Source organism: Prionailurus viverrinus, chromosome C1 (genome assembly GCF_022837055.1).
Source record: "Prionailurus viverrinus isolate Anna chromosome C1, UM_Priviv_1.0, whole genome shotgun sequence".
Lineage (NCBI taxonomy): Eukaryota > Metazoa > Chordata > Mammalia > Carnivora > Felidae > Prionailurus > Prionailurus viverrinus.
Genome location: NC_062568.1, coordinates 126,209,009 through 126,227,952, shown reverse-complemented (window position 1 = coordinate 126,227,952; position 18,944 = coordinate 126,209,009). Strand labels below are relative to the sequence as shown.

General features: G+C 34.5%; 1 protein-coding gene across 1 annotated transcript in view; it reads right to left on the bottom strand.

The window, feature by feature from the left end:
- COL11A1 (collagen type XI alpha 1 chain) overlaps nt 1–18,944 on the bottom strand; it is a 182,563-nt gene that overhangs the window by 152,515 nt on the left and 11,104 nt on the right. Inside the window, exons 3-4 of the mRNA XM_047868859.1 lie at nt 10,687–10,691; nt 9,804–9,966 (exon numbers count right to left, since the gene is read on the bottom strand). Of these exons, the coding sequence (XP_047724815.1) occupies nt 9,804–9,966; nt 10,687–10,691 (168 nt within the window). The remainder of the gene's footprint in view (nt 1–9,803; nt 9,967–10,686; nt 10,692–18,944) is intronic.

Here is an 18,944-nt window from a genome sequence, read left to right as displayed (position 1 = left end):
TCCGTGTCTCCCTATCTCTCTCTGCCCCTCCCCTGCTCATGCTCTGTCTCTCTCTAAAATAAATAATCATTACAATTAAAATATATATATATATATATATATATATATATATATATATATATATATATATATGTATTAAGTTTCAAGCACTATTCTAGGTCCTGTGGATATAGCACAGAGCCTCTACACCCTTTGGAGCTTACATTCCAGAGGAGAAAAATAGAAAATAAACAATATATAGTACATCAGAAAGTGATAAGTACCATAAAGAATATAAAGCAGGATAAGGGAGATGTGTAATCATAAAAGGTTTCAATGATAAAGAGACACTGAGACAGAGACACCTGATGAACTGAAGACATAATGCAGATATCTGGAGAATAGATTAATGGATGCCCAGGCCTCAAGGCTGCAGAAGACTTGGTGTGTTCAAGGAAAGGATGCCTTGTCAAGCACAGAAAGCAAGGAGGAGAGGAGCCTTTGATAAGGTCAGAGAAAAGGGGCAGGGGGTTGGGTTGGTTCACATATGAGCCTAAAGAATACTGAAAGAACTTTAACTTGCCCTATAAATGATATGAGAAGCTACTGGATGGTTACTTTTTAAAAGGTGACATTCCTCATTCACTTATTCCTTATTTCAACCAGGTGCTATGTGACAGGAATAGGTTTGCTCTTCTTTGTTTGAGGTTTAGAGAACAGACTAATGGATGGGCAGGACAGAAGCAGGGAGATCAATTAAAGGCTCTTGCAAATATCCAAGTAACAGATAACACTAATAGTTAGAATAATAGATAATACTTTGTTGGTACTTCTGTATACTTGCCACTCCTCTAAGGACTAAGTCATACTGTAAATAGAAATTAACTAGGTCATGCCTTAAAAAGATCTCATTTCTAAAAAGAACTTACTTAAAACATATTTTAATAATCTATCACATTCTTATATTCCTTTGAACGAATAATAATTTCACATTAACTGTGTGTTTACTCTAAAGTTCCAAAGATATAGGAAGTTGGTGAGATAAGATTATTTTGTCCAGGATAATCCTATGGCCTTTTTAGCCAATATAAAGCTTTGTTTAAAACACATAATGCATAAACCATAAAAAAGAAAATTAAAGATTTTTAAACTTAGCTAAAATTCCAAACAGCTCATGTTTGCAAGAAGGAAACATCAACTATTTGCTATGGAAATCTCATAGTAATGAGTTCCTCTGTCCCTTTACTCCACATAACCAATAAATCCCCAAGTCCTGTCAATTGCACCCCACAATGTAAAGAGACATCTCATGACTTATGGTTTATAGCCCACCCCCCTCAGCATGGTATAAAAGGCAGTCCACAAACAGGCACTAACATATTCAACCAGGTCATATATCAAATGCCCCCAAACCTAATGACATTTCTTATATCTGTTGTTCTCATTTCGACTTTTCATCTTTTGTACCTGTGCCCTCATCTTTAAATATCTTTTTATTTTTCATCATTTTGGATATAGTTGTGATTCCCTCACTTGAACATTATCTTTATTATGGACACAATCATATCTTGTTACAACTATTTATTTACGTCTATCAATTATTTAAGCACAATATTTGGCATATGATGTTTATTCTGCTTCAACAGGAGATAGTCAACTACTTAATAAACACCTGCCAAGTCACACTATCTGATAGCTATCCCTGCCCTTTTTCCTCCCAGACACTTCTAATAAAGTCTTAACCACTACCAGGCACAGCACTCATTCATGTATCTACTAATCTTCAGGGGTTATAAACTCTGTGTCAAGCTTTGTGTTTGGTGCTGCTGCTGGAATATCTAAATTAATAGACTATAAATCCTGCTTTCAAGGAATTTATAGTCTAATGAGAAAGCTAACCATTAGTAGGTAATTATAAAACAATGTAGCAGAGATACGGCAACAAGAATGCAATTCAAAATGGCTTATTCTTTGAGAAGTTAACAAAATGCTGCAGATGAACAATAAATCTTAAAAGGAAAAAAATTACAAAGAAGACGAGTATCACCTTTCACCAGGGTAATCAGAGACAAAATTTATAAAAGGGACAAAATACAATGTGACATTTTATTGTGCCCTTGTGGCGGTGGATAATCCAGTGATGCACTAAACATAAAGAACCTAACCATAATGGCAAAGTTCCTTTGAGAGGACAGGCAATATCCTGTGTGACTGGTACTACAGATCTTCTATAGAGCTCTGAAATCTCAATCCAACTCAAATGAATGCTCCATTGAGTTTCTTAAAACAGTTTCAACCATGAATCTTGTTAACTATAAAATTATATAAACTATCAATAAAGTCCCCAAATGTAGCCTGTTTTCTGCATACCACACTACAATGGTGCAGATCTGATCACAGTCTGAATGGCAACAGTATACCACATGGTTGTTATATAATGAAGTACAGTGATGTCTGGAGAGAACTTCAGAAATGTCCTACCAGCATCACTGAAGCTCACTCATAAATAATGTGGCACATTTTTGTGTGTTGGCCCCCACCACACTTGTCATACCAACTCAAAGTGCAGCAATGAAGAATGTAATTACATGTCAAACAGCCAAAAACAGATGTTCCTTTCAGACTTGGCTAAGGATTGCCCTCAAAAAAAGAACCCAATGTTATACTTTGGTCTACTGGTATATGTGGTCAGTAGTCAGACTTAAATAGCTCCCCAAAACAGAAAAATCAAAAGGTGAATATCTTATTTTTCATCACAACTTTGTAAATAATTATTAATTATTAACAAAAATTATTCACAAAAATTAACAAAATCTGACTTCTAAATTTGTTAAAGTAATGAAAATGTGCTAGTATAAGATACTGTTGTGCATATATATTAGACTATTTCTTCATGAGAGCCATAAGATCCCCTTTTAGAAATCAGACATACTTATTTTTTCTATATATTAAAAAACAATAGAAAAATCTATTTAGCTTTTCTATATATTAGAGAAATTCAACATGCCCATGAATGAGTGCGTCTTTAAAGCAATGTTATTGCTGAATCCTAATTTTACATGGGTGTTTAGTAGGCCTTGAGATTTTTTGCTCTAATCTGTATTGAACCTGTGTTTGTTACAATCAAGTTTTACTTGGATTGTGCTTGAATACCACCCTATCAAATTTGTACCTCGTCTTTGGTATCCACATTTGTTACTTCTCTTAATATTGTACATATTTCATAAAATTTAGAAAATAATTTTGATGTCTTACTACATTACACAAAACATTCATCACAAAACTGATTCCAGACGATGTTTTCCAAAATTAAAAAAAAAAAGAGCCACAGTCACATTCCCAAATGTACATGTTAACTAAAGATTCACAGAACAAGAACTAAACAACCGTGGTAAAGTCAAAGCTTGGTTGTTTTTCTGTTTTGCTAACACTATGCTATTTTGACAGAGTAAGTAATACAATCCCATTCCAGAATACATTTCATTTTTTCTTTCAGTTATGGAAGTCTTTAAAATAGTACACTATACACTGAAGTCCTTTACAAAGCCAATGTAGCTGCTATGTTAGCACAATCTGCTATTTTCACCTACTTTCAGAAATAATCAAGAGAAGAAAGTTTATTTTTCAAACACTTTTTAACACTCAGTCATAAGGAGGCCTCCTCTCTTGAGTTTTACCACCAGGAGCTCTACCAGGTCCTCATAGTGAATATTGGAGAAAAATTCCCTCCTTCCAGAAGAAAAAATGCTTTCATAAGGGAAAAAATGAACCGGTTTTAAATACACCATGGCATTCTTTTCTTCTTAACAAGGACTACCTTCAGGAGAAGCTATTTTCCCAGATTCTAACCTGCTGGTGTTTTATTAGAGCCAAACCGAATTGGAGAAAGGGATGTACCCAACTCCAGCCCCCTTCCATGTGGCAGAAGAGAAATACACATCTCCAGCTACATGTTGCCATCCTGTCCCACCTAGTGTGGGGGGAAAGAACTGAAATGCAGTGGTAAACTTCACAATCTGGGATACAGATTCACTAGAAGACTGAGACCTAATCACAGGACTACAGAACGTTCACCCTCTCTCTGCACCTTGCCAATGCATCACCGAAGTCTTCTTTACCAAATTTCTTTTACCCAGCACATAATGTCCATTTTTTTGACATTAAAGTTAAAAATCATGCTAAAAGGTTAAAATGGCAAGTTTAAGAAATAGAACAAACATCAGAACCACACACGATCAAATATGGCAAGATTTTGGAATTATCCAACTAGCAATTTTTAAAAAACTACTACTAATATTTTAAAGATGTTAATGAAAAAAACAGATGATATGCAAGAACAGATGGATAACATATGTAGAAAAATGGAATTTATAAGTATGGATTACAAAGAAATGCTAGAGATTGAAAATAAAGAAGATTCTTTGATGGGCTTATTAGTACACTGCACATGGCTGAGGAAAGAATCTCTGAGATTGAGGACACAAAAATGAAAACTTCCAAAAATGAAAAGCAAAGAGAAAAGAAATTGAGGGGGAAAAGAGCATGATATCCAAGAATTGTGGGACCACTACAAAAGATATAACATACATGTAATGAGAATACCAGAATAAATTAGAGAGAGAGTAAGAGAGAAGAATTAAAAGTAATAATGACTGAGAGTTTGCTCAAATTAATGTCAGACACCAAACCAAAGATCCAGGGAGCTCAGAGAACCTAAAGCAGCATAAATGCCAAAGGAAAACTACACCTAAGTATATCATATTCAACTTCAGAAAATCAGTGATAAGGAAAAATCTTGAAAGAATCAGAGGAAGACACCTGAACTATAAAGGAGCAAAGATCACAATTGCATCTGACTTCTTTTCAGAAACCACACAGAAAGAAGAGAATAGAGTAAAATATTTCTGGTGTTAATAAAAAACCCATCAACCTAGAAATCTATATCCTACAAAATTATTCTTCAAAGTGAAAGAGAAATAAACACTTTCTCAGACAAGCAAACACTGAGGGAATCTGTTGGCAATTTTAAAAATTAGTTCTTTTTTGGGGGGCGCCTGGGTGGCTCAGTGGGTTGAGCATCCGACGTTGACTCAGGTCATGATCTCACGATTCGTGGGTTTGAGCCCTGCATCGGGTTCTGTGCTGACAGCTCAGAGCCTGGAACCTGTTTCGGATTCTGTGTCTCCCTCTCTCTCTGCCCCTCCCTGACTTGCGCTCTGTCTCTCGCTGTCTCAAAAATAAATAAACATTAAAAAATAATAAATAAATAAATAAATAAATAGTTCTTTTTAAATTTAAAATTTTTTAAATTTCAAGCAATTTTAAAAGTTCTTTTGAGAGAAGAAAAAATATATAGGTCAGACTTTTGAATGTAGGTAATGGAAAGAAGAGTACTGAAGAATAAATAAGTAAAAGTTAAATAATAAGTTTTATTTTTCTTATTCTTAATTTATCTGATAACAGTTAGTTTAAAATAATAACAGCAAAAATGTATTCAAATATATATGTATAATTATACACGATTATGAAAAAATGCAGCAAGTGAAAACAATGATACAAGGTATAGGAGAAAAGAATTAGGACTATTCTGTTATTATAAGTTATTTGCACTACTTGTGAAATAGTATAGTTTTATTTAAAAGTGGACTTGGATTAACTGAAAATGTATATTGCAAATATAAGGACAACAGTTAAAATAAGTTTAAAAAGAAGTATAGTTAATATGCAAAGAAGGAGTGAAATGTAATCATATAAAATATCCAATTTAAACCAAAAAAAAGGCAGACAAATTGTAGAAGACAAAAGCTAAACAAAAAATAAGGTCAACAAACAGAAAACAGTAACAAATAAGGTGGATATAAATTCAAGTATATCAATAATCATTTTAAATATCAAAAGTCCAAATATACCTATTAAAAAACAGAGATTGTCAGAGGGGATCAAAAACAAGGCCCAACTATATGCTGTCTACAAGAAACCTACTTTAAATATAAAGACACATATAGATCAAAAGTAAAGGGATGGATAAAGATAATACCATGCCATCACTAGTCAAAAGGAAACAAGAATATGTCTATTAATTTCAGACAGTAGACTTCAGAGTAAAGAAAGTTATCAGGGATAAAAGGAGACATTACAGAATGATAAAGGAGTCAACTGGCAAAAAGAAATGAGAATCCTCAATGTGTATGTACTTAATAACAGAACATCAAAATATGTGAGGCAATACCTGACACAATTGCAAGAAATAGGTTAATCCAATATTATAGTTAGAAATTTTAACACACTTCTACCATAAATGGACATATCCAGCTACAGAAAATTAGCAAAGACATAGCTGAACTGAACAGCACTATCAATCAACTAGATACACAGTTGACCTTTGAACAACATGGGGGTGAGAGATGTTGACCCCACACACAGTCAAAACTCCAGGTATAACCCTTGACACCCCCAAAACATGGCTATTAATAGCTCACTGTTGCCAGAAACCTTAATGATAACATGAAAAGTCAATTAACACATATTTTGTAAGTTACATGCATTATATACTGTATTCTTAACAAAAAGTAAGCTAAAGAAAAAATGTCATGAAGATCATAAGAGAAAATCCATTTACAGTACTATACTTTATACATTTAAAAAAATCTGCATATAATTGGACCCATGTAGTTCAAACCTATGTTGTTCGAGGATCAACTGTAATTAACATCTATACACTACTTCATCCAAAAACAATAGATTACACATTCTTCTTAAGCTCACATGGAACATTCATCAATGTAGGCTATATTTTGGATCACAAAACAATAACAAATTTAAAACAAAGAATCATACAGTATCTGTTCTTGGAACACAATGAAATTAAACTAAGAAATCAATAACAGAAAGTTATCTGGAAAGTTCCAAAAGTCTGGAAGAATAAGCAACATATTTCTCAATAACACGAGAGTCAAAGCTGATTATCTCAAAGGAAATTTAAAAATATCTTTGAACTAAATGAAAATAAAAGCACGACTTATCAAAGTGTGTGGGATGCAGTGAAAGCAGTTCTCAGAGAAATTTATTTTGAATACATATAGTAAATATGTATTGAATACATATAGTAAAATAAAAGAGAAATCTAAAAACAATTATCTAAACTTCCACCTTAGGACACTAGAAAAAGAAGAGCAAATTATATCCAAAGTAGGCAGAAGAAAAGAAATAATAAAATTAGAGCAGAATTCAGTAAAAAGGAAAATAGCAGTGTGTGTGTGTGTGTGTGTGTGTGTGTGTGTGTACATCACATAAGAGCAATGTGTCTCTAGGCAGGCTAAGAAAATAAGAGAAAAGATGCAATTATTAATATTATAAATGAAAGAGGGTATATCACTATAGATCCCATGGATATAAAAGGATAATACAGGAATATTATGAACAACTTCATGCTCACAAATGTGAACTAGATGGAATGAACCAATTGCTTGAAAGACACAATCTGCAAAACTCATATCTGCAAAAACTCATACAACAAGAAATAGATCATCTGAATAGGCCTATATCTATTAAAGAAATTTATTCAATAATTAATAGCCTTCCAAAACAGAAAGCATCCGACCAAGAATGGTTCACTGGTGAATTCTACAAAGCATTTATGCAAGCAATTATACCAATCTTCTACATTCTCTTTCAGAAAACAGAAACAGAGGGAATACTTCTATCTCAGTGTATGAGGACAGTATTTCCTAAACCAAAGTCAGACAAAGACATTACAAGAAAACTACAGACCAAAGTCTCTCATAAACACGGATGCAAAAATCCTCAGCAAAATATCAGCAAATCGATAATTTATAAACCAACAATATATGAAAAGAACTATACACCATGATCAAATGAAATTTATCCCAGGTACATAAGGCTGGTTCTCCATTTGAAAATAAGTTACTGTAATCACATTAATAGGCCAAAAAAGAAAAACCACATGATCATAGCAATAGATGAGGAAAAGGCATTTGGCAAAATCAAACATCTATTCATGACAAAAAACTCCCAGAAAACTGGAAATAGAGGGAAACTAATTCAATTTGATTTTTTAAAATCCATGAAAAACCTAAAACTAACATCATACTTACTGGTAAGACTTGAAGCTTTCCCACTAAAATCAGTAACAAGGCAAGGATGTCCCCTCTCACCACTGCTTTTCAATACCGTACTGGAAGTCCTAGCTAATACAATAAAACAAGAAAGGAAAATAAAAGATACAAATAAAGGAAAGGAAAGAAAGGAAAAAAAAGATACAATAAAACTATCTTTGTTCACAGATGACATGATTGTCTACATAGAAAATCCAAAATAAACACACAAACTCCTGGAACTATTCAGTAATTAGAGCAAGATTACAGGATATAAGGTTAATATACAGAAGTCAATTACTTTCCTATATACAACCAATTAACTAGTGAATTTGAAATTAAAAATGTAATACCATTGTATTAACACTTAAAAAATGAAATATTTAGGTTAAACCTAACAAAATATGTCTAAAATCTACATGAGAAAAATGGAAAAACTCTGATGAAAGATATCAAAGAAAAACTAAATACCTGAGAGATATTCTATATTCATGGATAAGAAAATCAGAATTGTCAAGATGTTAGTTCTCCCAAATTGATATACAGATTGAACACTCTCAGTCAAAATCCCAGGACTATGTCATGTATATTGTCAAACTGATTCTAAAGTTTATAACAAGAGACAAAAGACCCAAAATAGAGAATTCAATATTGAATGAGTATTGACCAAAGTTGGAGAACTAATATTACTTTACTTCAAGACTTATTATGAAGTGACAATAATTAAGATGACAGTGTGGTATTGTTGAAAATAACCAAATATGTCAAGGGAAAAGAAAGAGACCCTCATAAGTAGAGTTAACTGATCTCTGACAAAGAAGTCAGGCAATACAATGAGGCAAAGCTAGTCTATTCAACAAATGGTTCTAGGAAAACCAGACAACCCACGTGTAAAAAGTGAATCTAAACACAAACCCCATACCCTTCATAAAAATTAACTCAGAATGGATCAATGATATAAATGTAAAATGCAAAACCGAAACTTCTAGAAGATAATACAGAAGAAAATTCTTTGTGAATTTGGGTACAATGAACCCTTTTTAGATATAACATCAAAGGCAGGATTCATGAAAAATAACTGATAAGCTGGACTTCATTAAAATTAAAAACTTCACCTCTGTGAGAGACAATATCAAGAGAATGAGAAGTCAGAATGACAGAAAGTATTTTCAAAAGACACATCTGATAAAGTACCATTATACAAAATGCACATACACACACACACACACGCAAATGTAAAACTTAACAATAAGAAAAAGAGCAACCTGATTTTTAAAAATGGGAAGAGGGAGGAACCAAGATGGCAGAACAGCATGGAAGTTTTTTGTGTGTTTCGCATCCATGAAATACAGCCAGACCAACACTAAACCATCCTACACACCTAGAACACTGATTGGAGGATTAACACAACAATCTGCACAACCTGAACCACAGAATTCAGCAGTTACGTGGCACGGAGAGGTGAACTTGGGGAGAGAAGCTGGAGGCAGGCATGGAGCTGCTTTTGTAGGCGGAGAGAACACGGACACTGGGGGGCGGGGAAATACGGGAAAAGCACTCCTCCCCAAAAGCAGCTGGAGAGAAAGTGGAAAATTGGAAACAGCCGCAGGGACTAAACTACAAAGGGAGAAAGGAGAAAGAAGAGGATTTAAATTCCATTAAGATTGTAAACAAGGGGAATGCAAACTCTGCAACTCCACAGCTCGATACCTGGAGGTGCTCTGGTGAGAATGGCCAATCCCCAGGAACACAGTGGGGTCCGGGAGGTTCTCGGGCCACACGGGGAAAAAGCAGTTCCACTACTGGAAGGACATTTGGTAGAGACTGTCGAAGCCACCTGGTCCCAGCAGATCCCAGAAAACAGCCACATTCTCTGGTGTTGGAACAAGATCCTTAAGGGTGAGGCCTGGTGCCAGATGTGTGTTGTGATTTTCCATAGCCCCTGAAACGCTGCTGCTACACTATCTCGCGAACTTTTTCTGGGGCGGGCTGGCACCTGGCCACTGACTCGGGCACCGGCAGCACCAGGGACCAACAAGCGTTCCTGGGTGCAGCCAACATTCAGCCATTGCTTGGTGAGACCCTCCCACAGAGGGGCGGAACGGGTCAAAGACGCAGTCCTTCAGAAGTAAGGGGCCGGGGAAAACAGCCGCATCTGAGACAAAACTAGGGAGAGAGGTACTGCCTGGGGCTTTGTCACAGACAGTGAAGAAGCAGAGAGTGGACGAAAGCTGAAGACACGGGTGCACGATTGCTGATCGGGGAGAACATAGTTTGATACTAATGACTGGGTACCTGGGTGATGTCATTTTCATCGCTGCCACGCATGTGCATACGCACTACTAGCATGGCAACAATCCACCCCAGTAGGATGGCAGCGCCATCTAGTGGAGAATGGAGCCATTACACTGAGCCCTGTCCAACTGGGCCAACCTTGCTCTTCAAGAACACAAACCTCACCGCCTACTTAGTTTATAGACTATAATGTGCTATATAGCCTGATTTCTAGGGGAAAACGAAGTAATTTCAGTCCTATTTCAATCGGTAGGCAGGTCCATCTATTCAATTTTCTTTCTTTTTTCTTTTGCACTACTTTTTCTGGAATACAGAAACAGAAAAAATTCATTTTTATTTTCAATTTTTATTACATATATTTTTGATTTTTTTACTATATTTTTATAGTTTTTTTTACTATATTTTATAGTACTATAAAAGTACTATATTTACTTTTGTGTAAATTTTTTAAAAATTCTACCTTACTTCCATCATTTTATTTAGTCTACTTCAGTGTATTTACCTTTTTAAATTTTCAAATGATTAACTTTTTTGTTCTTTTTTCTCTTTCTCATTTCTTTTATTTTAATGCAGAAAGAAAAAAAACTTCATTTTTACTTTCAATTTCTATTAAAAATACTTTTCTTTAATATTTTACTATATGTTTTGCTTTGATGTAAATTTTTTCAAATTCTATTTTACTCCCATTATTTTATTTTGTTCTACTACAGTGTATTCACTCTTTCAATTTTCAACAGATTTCTTTTTTTCTTTTTAGTTTCTTTTCTTTTTCTTCAATAAAGAGAAAAAAATCATTTTTATTTTTAATTTTTACTAAAAATATTTTTCTTTAATTTTTCTACTATATTCTTTGTTTTGTGTAAATTCTTTCACATCCTATTTTACTCCCATCATTTCATTTTAACATACTTGAGTGTATTCATTTTTTCAAATTCTCAAATGATTTCCTTTTTTTCCCCCCTTTTTTTCCTCTGTTAAACCATTTTTAAAACCCAGACCAAAACACACCTAGGTCAAGCATCATTTATTAGGGGTGTGTGTGTGTGTGTGTGTGTGTTTAATTTTTCAATTTCAATGTTTTTTTTAATTTAATTTTTTTAATTTTAATTTTTCTACCTCATTTATTCCTTTTTTCCCTTCAAAATGACAAAACGAAGGAATTCACCCCAAAAGAACGAGCACAAAGAAACGGCAGCCAGGGATTTAACCACCACAGATACAAGCAAGATGTCTGAACCAGAATTTAGAATCATGATAATAAGAATACTAGCTGGAGTCAAAAATAGATTAGAATCCCTTTCTGCAGAGATACAAGAAGTAAAAAATAGCCAGAATGAAGTTAAAAATGCTGTAACTGAGCTGCAATCATGGATGGATGCAGCGGCAGCAAGGATGGATGAGGCAGAACAGAGAATCAGTGATATAGAGGACAAACTTATAGAGAATAATGAAGCAGAAAACAAGAGGGAGATGAAGGCAAAAGAGCACGATTTAAGAATAAGAGAAATCCGTGACTCATTAAAAAGGAACATCAGAATCACAGGGGTCCCAGGAGAGGAAGAGAGAGAAATAGGGGTAGAAGGGTTATGTGAGCAAATCATAGCAGAAAACATTCTTAACCTGGGGAAAGACACAGACATCAAAGTCCAGGAAGCACAGAGGACCCCCATTAGATTGAACAAAAACCGGCCATCAACAAGGTATATCATAGTCCAATTCACAAAATACTCAGGCAAGGAGAGAATCATGAAAGCAACAAGGGGAAAAAAAGGCCCTAACCTACAAGAGAAGACAGATCAGGTTTGCAGCAGACTTAGCCACAGAAATTTGGCAGGCCAGAGGAGTGGAAGGATGTATTCGATGTGCTGAATCAGAAAAATGTGCAGCCAAGAATTGTTTATCCAACAAGGATGTCATGCAAAATAAAGGAGAGATAAAAAGTTTCCCAGACAAGCAAAAATTAAAGGATTTTGTGACCACTAAACCAGACCCGCAAAAATTTTAAGGGGGATATACATATACATATATATATATATATATATATATATATATACACACACACACATATACAAACATATACATATATACACACACATACATACATATATACAAACATATATATATGCATATATACAAACATATATATACACACATATATACATGTATATATGTGTGTATATATGTGTGTGTGTGTATATATGTATATATATGTGTATATATGTATATATATGTACACACACATATACATGTATATATATGTATGTATATATGTGTGTATATATATGTATATATATATGTGTGTATATATATACAAATACCAAAAGCAACAAAGACTAGAAAGGACCAGAGAACACCACCAGAAACTCCAACTCTACAAGCATCATAATGGCAATAAATTCGTATCTTTCAGTACTCTAAACATCAATGGACTCAATACTCCAATCAAAAGACATAGGGTAACAGAATGGATAAGAAAATAAAATCCATCTATATACTGTTTACAAGAGACCCACTTTAGACCTAAAGACACCTGCAGATTGAAAATAAGGGGATGGAGAACCATCCATCATGCTAATGGTCAAGAAAAGAAAGCCGGAGTAGCCATACTTATATCAGACAATCTAGACTTTAAAATAAAGACTGTATCGAGAGATGCAGAAGGGCATTATATCATAATCAAGGGGTCTATCCACCAAGAAGACCTAACAATTATAAACATTTACACGCCAAATGTGGCAAAACCCAAATATATAAATCAGTTAATCACAAACAAAAAGAAATCCATCAATAGTAATATCATCATAGTAGGAGACTTCAATACCCCACTCACAGAAATGGACAGATCACCTAAACAAAAAATCATCAAAGAAACAATGGCTTTGAATGACACACTGGACCAGATGGACTTAACAGATATATTCAGAACATTTCATCCCAAAGCAGCAGAATATACATTCTTCTCCAGTGCACATGGAACATTCTCCACAACAGAGCACATACTGGGACACAAATTAGCCCACAGTAAGTACAAAAAGATCGAGATCATACCATGCATATTTTCAGACCACAACACTATGAAACTTAAAATCAACCACAGAAAAAATTTGGAAAGGTAACAAATAATTGGAGACTGAAGAACATCCTACTAAAGAATGAATGGACTAACTAAGCAGTTAAAGAGGAATTTAAAAGGTACATGGAAGTCAATGAAAATGATAACACCACAACCCAAAACTTCAGGGATGCAGCAAAGGCAGTCATAAGAGGAAAGTATATAGCAATCCAGGCCTTCCTAAAAAAGGAAGATAGAGCTCAGATACACAACCTAACCTTACACCTTAAAGAGCTGGAAAAAGAACAGCAAATAAAATCCAAACCCAGCAGAAGACAGGACATAATAAAGATTAGAGCAGAAATTAATGCCATCAAAGCCAAAAAAAAAAAAAAAAAAAAAAAACAAAACAAAAAACAGTAGAATAGAGCAATGAAGCCAGAAGCTGGTTCTTTGAAAGAATTAACAAAATTGATAAACCATTAGCCAGTCTGATCAAAAAGAAAAAGGAAAGCACCCAAATAAGTAAAATCAAGAATGAAAGAAGAGAAATCACAACCAACACAGCAGAAATACAAACAATAATAAAGACTATTATGAGTAATTATATGCCAATAAAATGGGCAATCTGGAAGAAATGGACAAATTCCTAGAAACATATACACTACCAAAACTAAAACAGGAAGAAACACAAAATTTGAACAGACCAATAACCAGTAAGGAAATCGAATTAGTAATCAAAAAACTCCCAAAAAACAAGAGTCCAGGGCGAGATGGCTTTCCAGGGGAATTCCAAAAGACATTTAAGGAAGAGTTAACACCTATTCTCTTGAAGGTGTTCCAAAAAATAGAAATGGAAGGAAAACTTCCAAACTCTTTCTATGAAGCCAGCATTACCTTGATTCCAAAACTAGACACAGACCCTACTAAAAAGGAGAACTATAGACCAATTTCCCTGATGAACATGGAAGCAAAAATCCTCAACAAGATATTAGCCAACCAGCTCCAACAATAGATTAAAAAATCTTATTCTCCACGACCAAGTGGGATTTATACCTGGGATGCAGGGATGGTTCAATATCCACAAAACAATTAGCGTGATTCATCACATCAATAAAAGAAAGGACAAGAACCATAGGATCCTCTCAATAGATGCAGAGAAAGCATTTGACAAAATACAGCATCCTTTCTTGAGAAAAACCCTCAAGAAAAGAGGAATGAAGGAACATACCTTGAGATCATGAAAGTCATATATGAATGACCCAACACTAATATCATCCTTAATGGGGAAAAACTGACAGCTTTCCCCCTAAGGTCAGGAACAAGTCAGGAATGTCCACTCTGGCCGCTGTTATTCAACATAGTATTGGAAGTCTTAGCCTTTGCAATCAGACAACACAAAGAAATAAAAGGCATCCAAATCGGCCAGGAGGAGGTCAAATTTTCACTCTTCTCAGATGACATGATACTCTATATGGAAAACCCAAAAGATTCCACAAAAAATGGCTAGAATTGATTCATGAATTCAGTAATGTTTCAGGATATAAAATCAATGCACAGAAATCGGTTGCATTCCTATACACCAACAATGAAGCAACAGAAAGAGAAATCAAGGAATCGATCACATTTACAGTTGCACAAAATAACCATAAAATACCTAGGAATAAATCTAACCAAAGAGGTGGAAAATCTGTATGTTGGAAACTATAGACAGCTTATGAAAGAAATTGAAGAAGACACAAAAAAATGGGAAAAGATTCCATGCTCCTGGATAGGAATAACAAATATTGTTAAAATGTTGATACTACCCAAAGCAATCTACATATTCAATGCAATCCCTATCAAAATAATACCAGCATTCTTCACTGAGCTAGAACAAATAATCCTAAAATTTGTGTGGAACCAGAAAATATCCAAATAGCCAAAGCAATCTTGAAAAAGAAAACCAAAGCAGGAGGCATCACAATCCCAGACTTCAAGCTGTACTAGAAAGCTGTAATCAAAACAGTATGGTACTGGCACAAGAACACTCAGATCAATGGAACAGAGTAGAGAACCCAGAAATGGACCCACAAACATATGGCCAACTAATCTTGGACAAAGCAGGAAAGAATATCCAATGGAATAAAGACAGTCTCTTCAGCAAGTGGTGCTGGGAAAACTGGACAGCGACATGCAGAAGAATGAACCTGGACCACTTTCTTACATTGTACACAAAAATAAACTCAAAATGGATGAAAGACCTCAATGTAAGACAGGAAGTCATCAAAATCCTCAAGGAGAAAGCAGGCAAAAACTTCTTTGACCTTGGCCGTAGCAACTTCTTACTCAACACATCTCCGTAGGCAAGGGAAACAAAAGCAAAAATGAACTACTGGGACCTCAACAAAATAAAAAGCTTCTGCACAGCAAAGGAAACAATCAGCAAAACTAAAAGGCCACCAACAAAATGGGAGAAGATATTTACAAATGACATATCAGATAAAGGGTTAGTATCCAAAATCTATAAAGAACCTATCAAACTCGACATCCAAAAAACAAAAAATCCAGTGAAGAAATGGGCAAAAGACATGAATAGACACTTCTCCAAAGAAGATTGCCATCTGACACATGAAATAATGCTCAACATCACTCATCATCAGGCAAATACAAATCAAAACCACAATGAGATACCACCTTACACCTGTCAGAATGACTAACATGAACAACTCAGGCAACAACAGATGTTGGCAAGGATGCAGAGAAAGAGGATCTCTTTTGCATTGTTGGTGGGAATGCAAGCTGGTGCAGCCACTCTGGAAAACAGTACGGAGGTTCCTCAAAAAACTAAAAATAGAACTACCCTACAACCCAGCAATGGTACTACTAGGCATTTATCCAAGGGATACAGGTGTGCTGTTTCAAAGGGACACATGCACCCTCATTTTTATAGCAGCATATCAACAATAGCCAAAGTATGGAAAGAGCCCAAATATCCATCGATGGATGAATGGATAAAGAACTTGTGGTATATATATACAATGGAGTATTACTTGGCAATCAAAAAGAATGAAATTTGCCATTTGCAACTACGTGGATGGAACTGGAGGGTATTATGCTAAGGGAAATTAGTCAGTCACAGAAAGACAAAAATCATATGACTTCACTCATATGAGGACTTTAAGAGACACAACAGATGAACATAGGGAAGGGAAACAAAAATGATATAAAAACAGGGAGAGGGACAAAACAGAAGAAACTCATAAATATGGAGAACAAACTGAGGGTTACTGGAGGGGCCGGGGCGGGGGGAATGGGCTAAATGTGTAAGGAGCACTAAGGAATCTACTCCTGAAATCATTGTTGCACTATATGCTAACTAATTTGGATGTAAATTTTAAAAAATAAAAAATAAAACATTAAAAAAAAGTTTACACTACTATCCATGATATTTTATTAAGTGATAAAAGCAAGTTGCAGAACAATGAATATGAATAATCTCATTTTCTGTAAAGAAATAAATTTCCTTTATATTTGTAAAAAACAAAACAAAACTAAAATAAATAAATAAATAAATAATGGGAAGAAGACCTTAACAGACAACTTACCAAACAAGACACACAGATTACATGTAAGCATATGAAAAGATGTTCAACATGTAAGCATATGAAAAGATGTTCAACATGTCATCAGGGAAATGTAGACTAAAACAATGACATATTACCACATGCATTTTTTAAAAAAATTTTTAAATGTTTATTCAATTTAGAGAGACAGAGTATGAGCAGGGGAAGGGCAGAGAGACACAGAAACTAACGCAGGCTCCAGGCTCTGAGCTATTAACAGAGCCCACTGCAGGGCTCAAACTCATGAACCACGATATTATGACCTGAGCTGAAGTCAGATGCTTAACCAACTAAGCCACTCAGGAGCCTCTTCATGCCTATTTTAATGGCCAATATCCAAATGTTGAACAACAGGAATTTTCATTCACTGCTGCTGGGAATGCAAAATGGCATAGCTCTTCTGGAAGACAGTGTGGCAGTTGTTTACAAAAGTAAACATATTCTTACTGTATCAGCAATCATACTTTTTGACATTTACCCAATGGAGTTGAAAACCATGTCTGCACAAAAAACTGCATATACATGTTTATAGAAGCTTTATTCATAATTATCAAAAACTTGAAAGCAACCAAGATATGCTTCAGTAGATGAATGGATAAATAAATTGTGTAACATTCAGACAACAGAATACTACTGAGCACTAAAAAGAAATGAGCTATCACGCCATGAAGTATATGGAGGAAACATAAATGCATACTATTAAGTGAAAGAAGTCAACCTGAAAAGACTACAACTGTATGATTCCATCTTTATGACATTTTGGAAAAGGCAAAACTATGGAAACTTTAAAAAGATTAGTGTTTGTCAGGATTTAGAAGAGAAGGAGGGATGAATAGGGAGAGCACAGAAAATTTGGGAGGCATGAAAATATTTCATAAGATACTGCATTGGTGAATATATGTCATGATACATTAGCCAAGATCTATAGAATGTACAACACCAAGGGTGATCCCTAATATAAACTATTGACTTTGGTTGATAATGATATGTCGGTGCAGGTTCACACATAGCAACAAATGTATTGGTTTGGTGGGGATGTTAATAGTAGAAGAGGCTGGGTATGCATGTGTGTGCACACTCATGCACATGCACAAGGATATACGGAAACCCTCTAAGTTCTGGTCAGTTTTGCTCTGAACCTATAACAACTCTAAAAAACAAAGTGTATTAATGAATAATTTCCATTATTCCAACTCAGATAATATATGCCAACTCATATAACCCAGATGTGAAAAATCTTTATAGACTTTAAAATATCTATTACAAGTATAAAACACTCAATCCAAAAGTTTCAGGACACACTTTCTTTTTAAGGGCATGTGCTCTATTTGCCAAGATAGACTACATGCTGGGTCATAAAATAATTGTCAACAAATCTACATAGAATGAGATCATATCATGTTTATTTTCAGGGGAAAACAGACCTCTACACTGAAAACTAGAAAACATTGTGAGAGGAATTAAAGAAGAACAAGATAAATGGAAAATTATACCATATTCAGGAAATGGAAAACTTAATGTTTGTTAGTTTGATTCTCTTCATTTTGATCTATAGCTTAAATGAAATTCCAATTAAAACCAAATTTTATTTAACTAAAAACCCAATTTTATTTTAGAATTCAATAAGCTTATTCCAAAATTTATATAGAATGTAAATAACCTAAAACTACTAAAGCAACACGCACAAAGGATAAAAAGTAAGAGCAGTTACCTCACCTAATATCAAAACTTTATATCAAACTATAGTAATTAAGATAGTTTGGCGTTAGTGAAAAGATAGACAAATCAATGGAATAGGATAATAAATAGTTCAGTAATAAATCTACTCATATGTATTACTACATATGATTTCTGACATAGAAGCCAAGGCAATCCAATGAATCAAAGGAAAGTATTTTT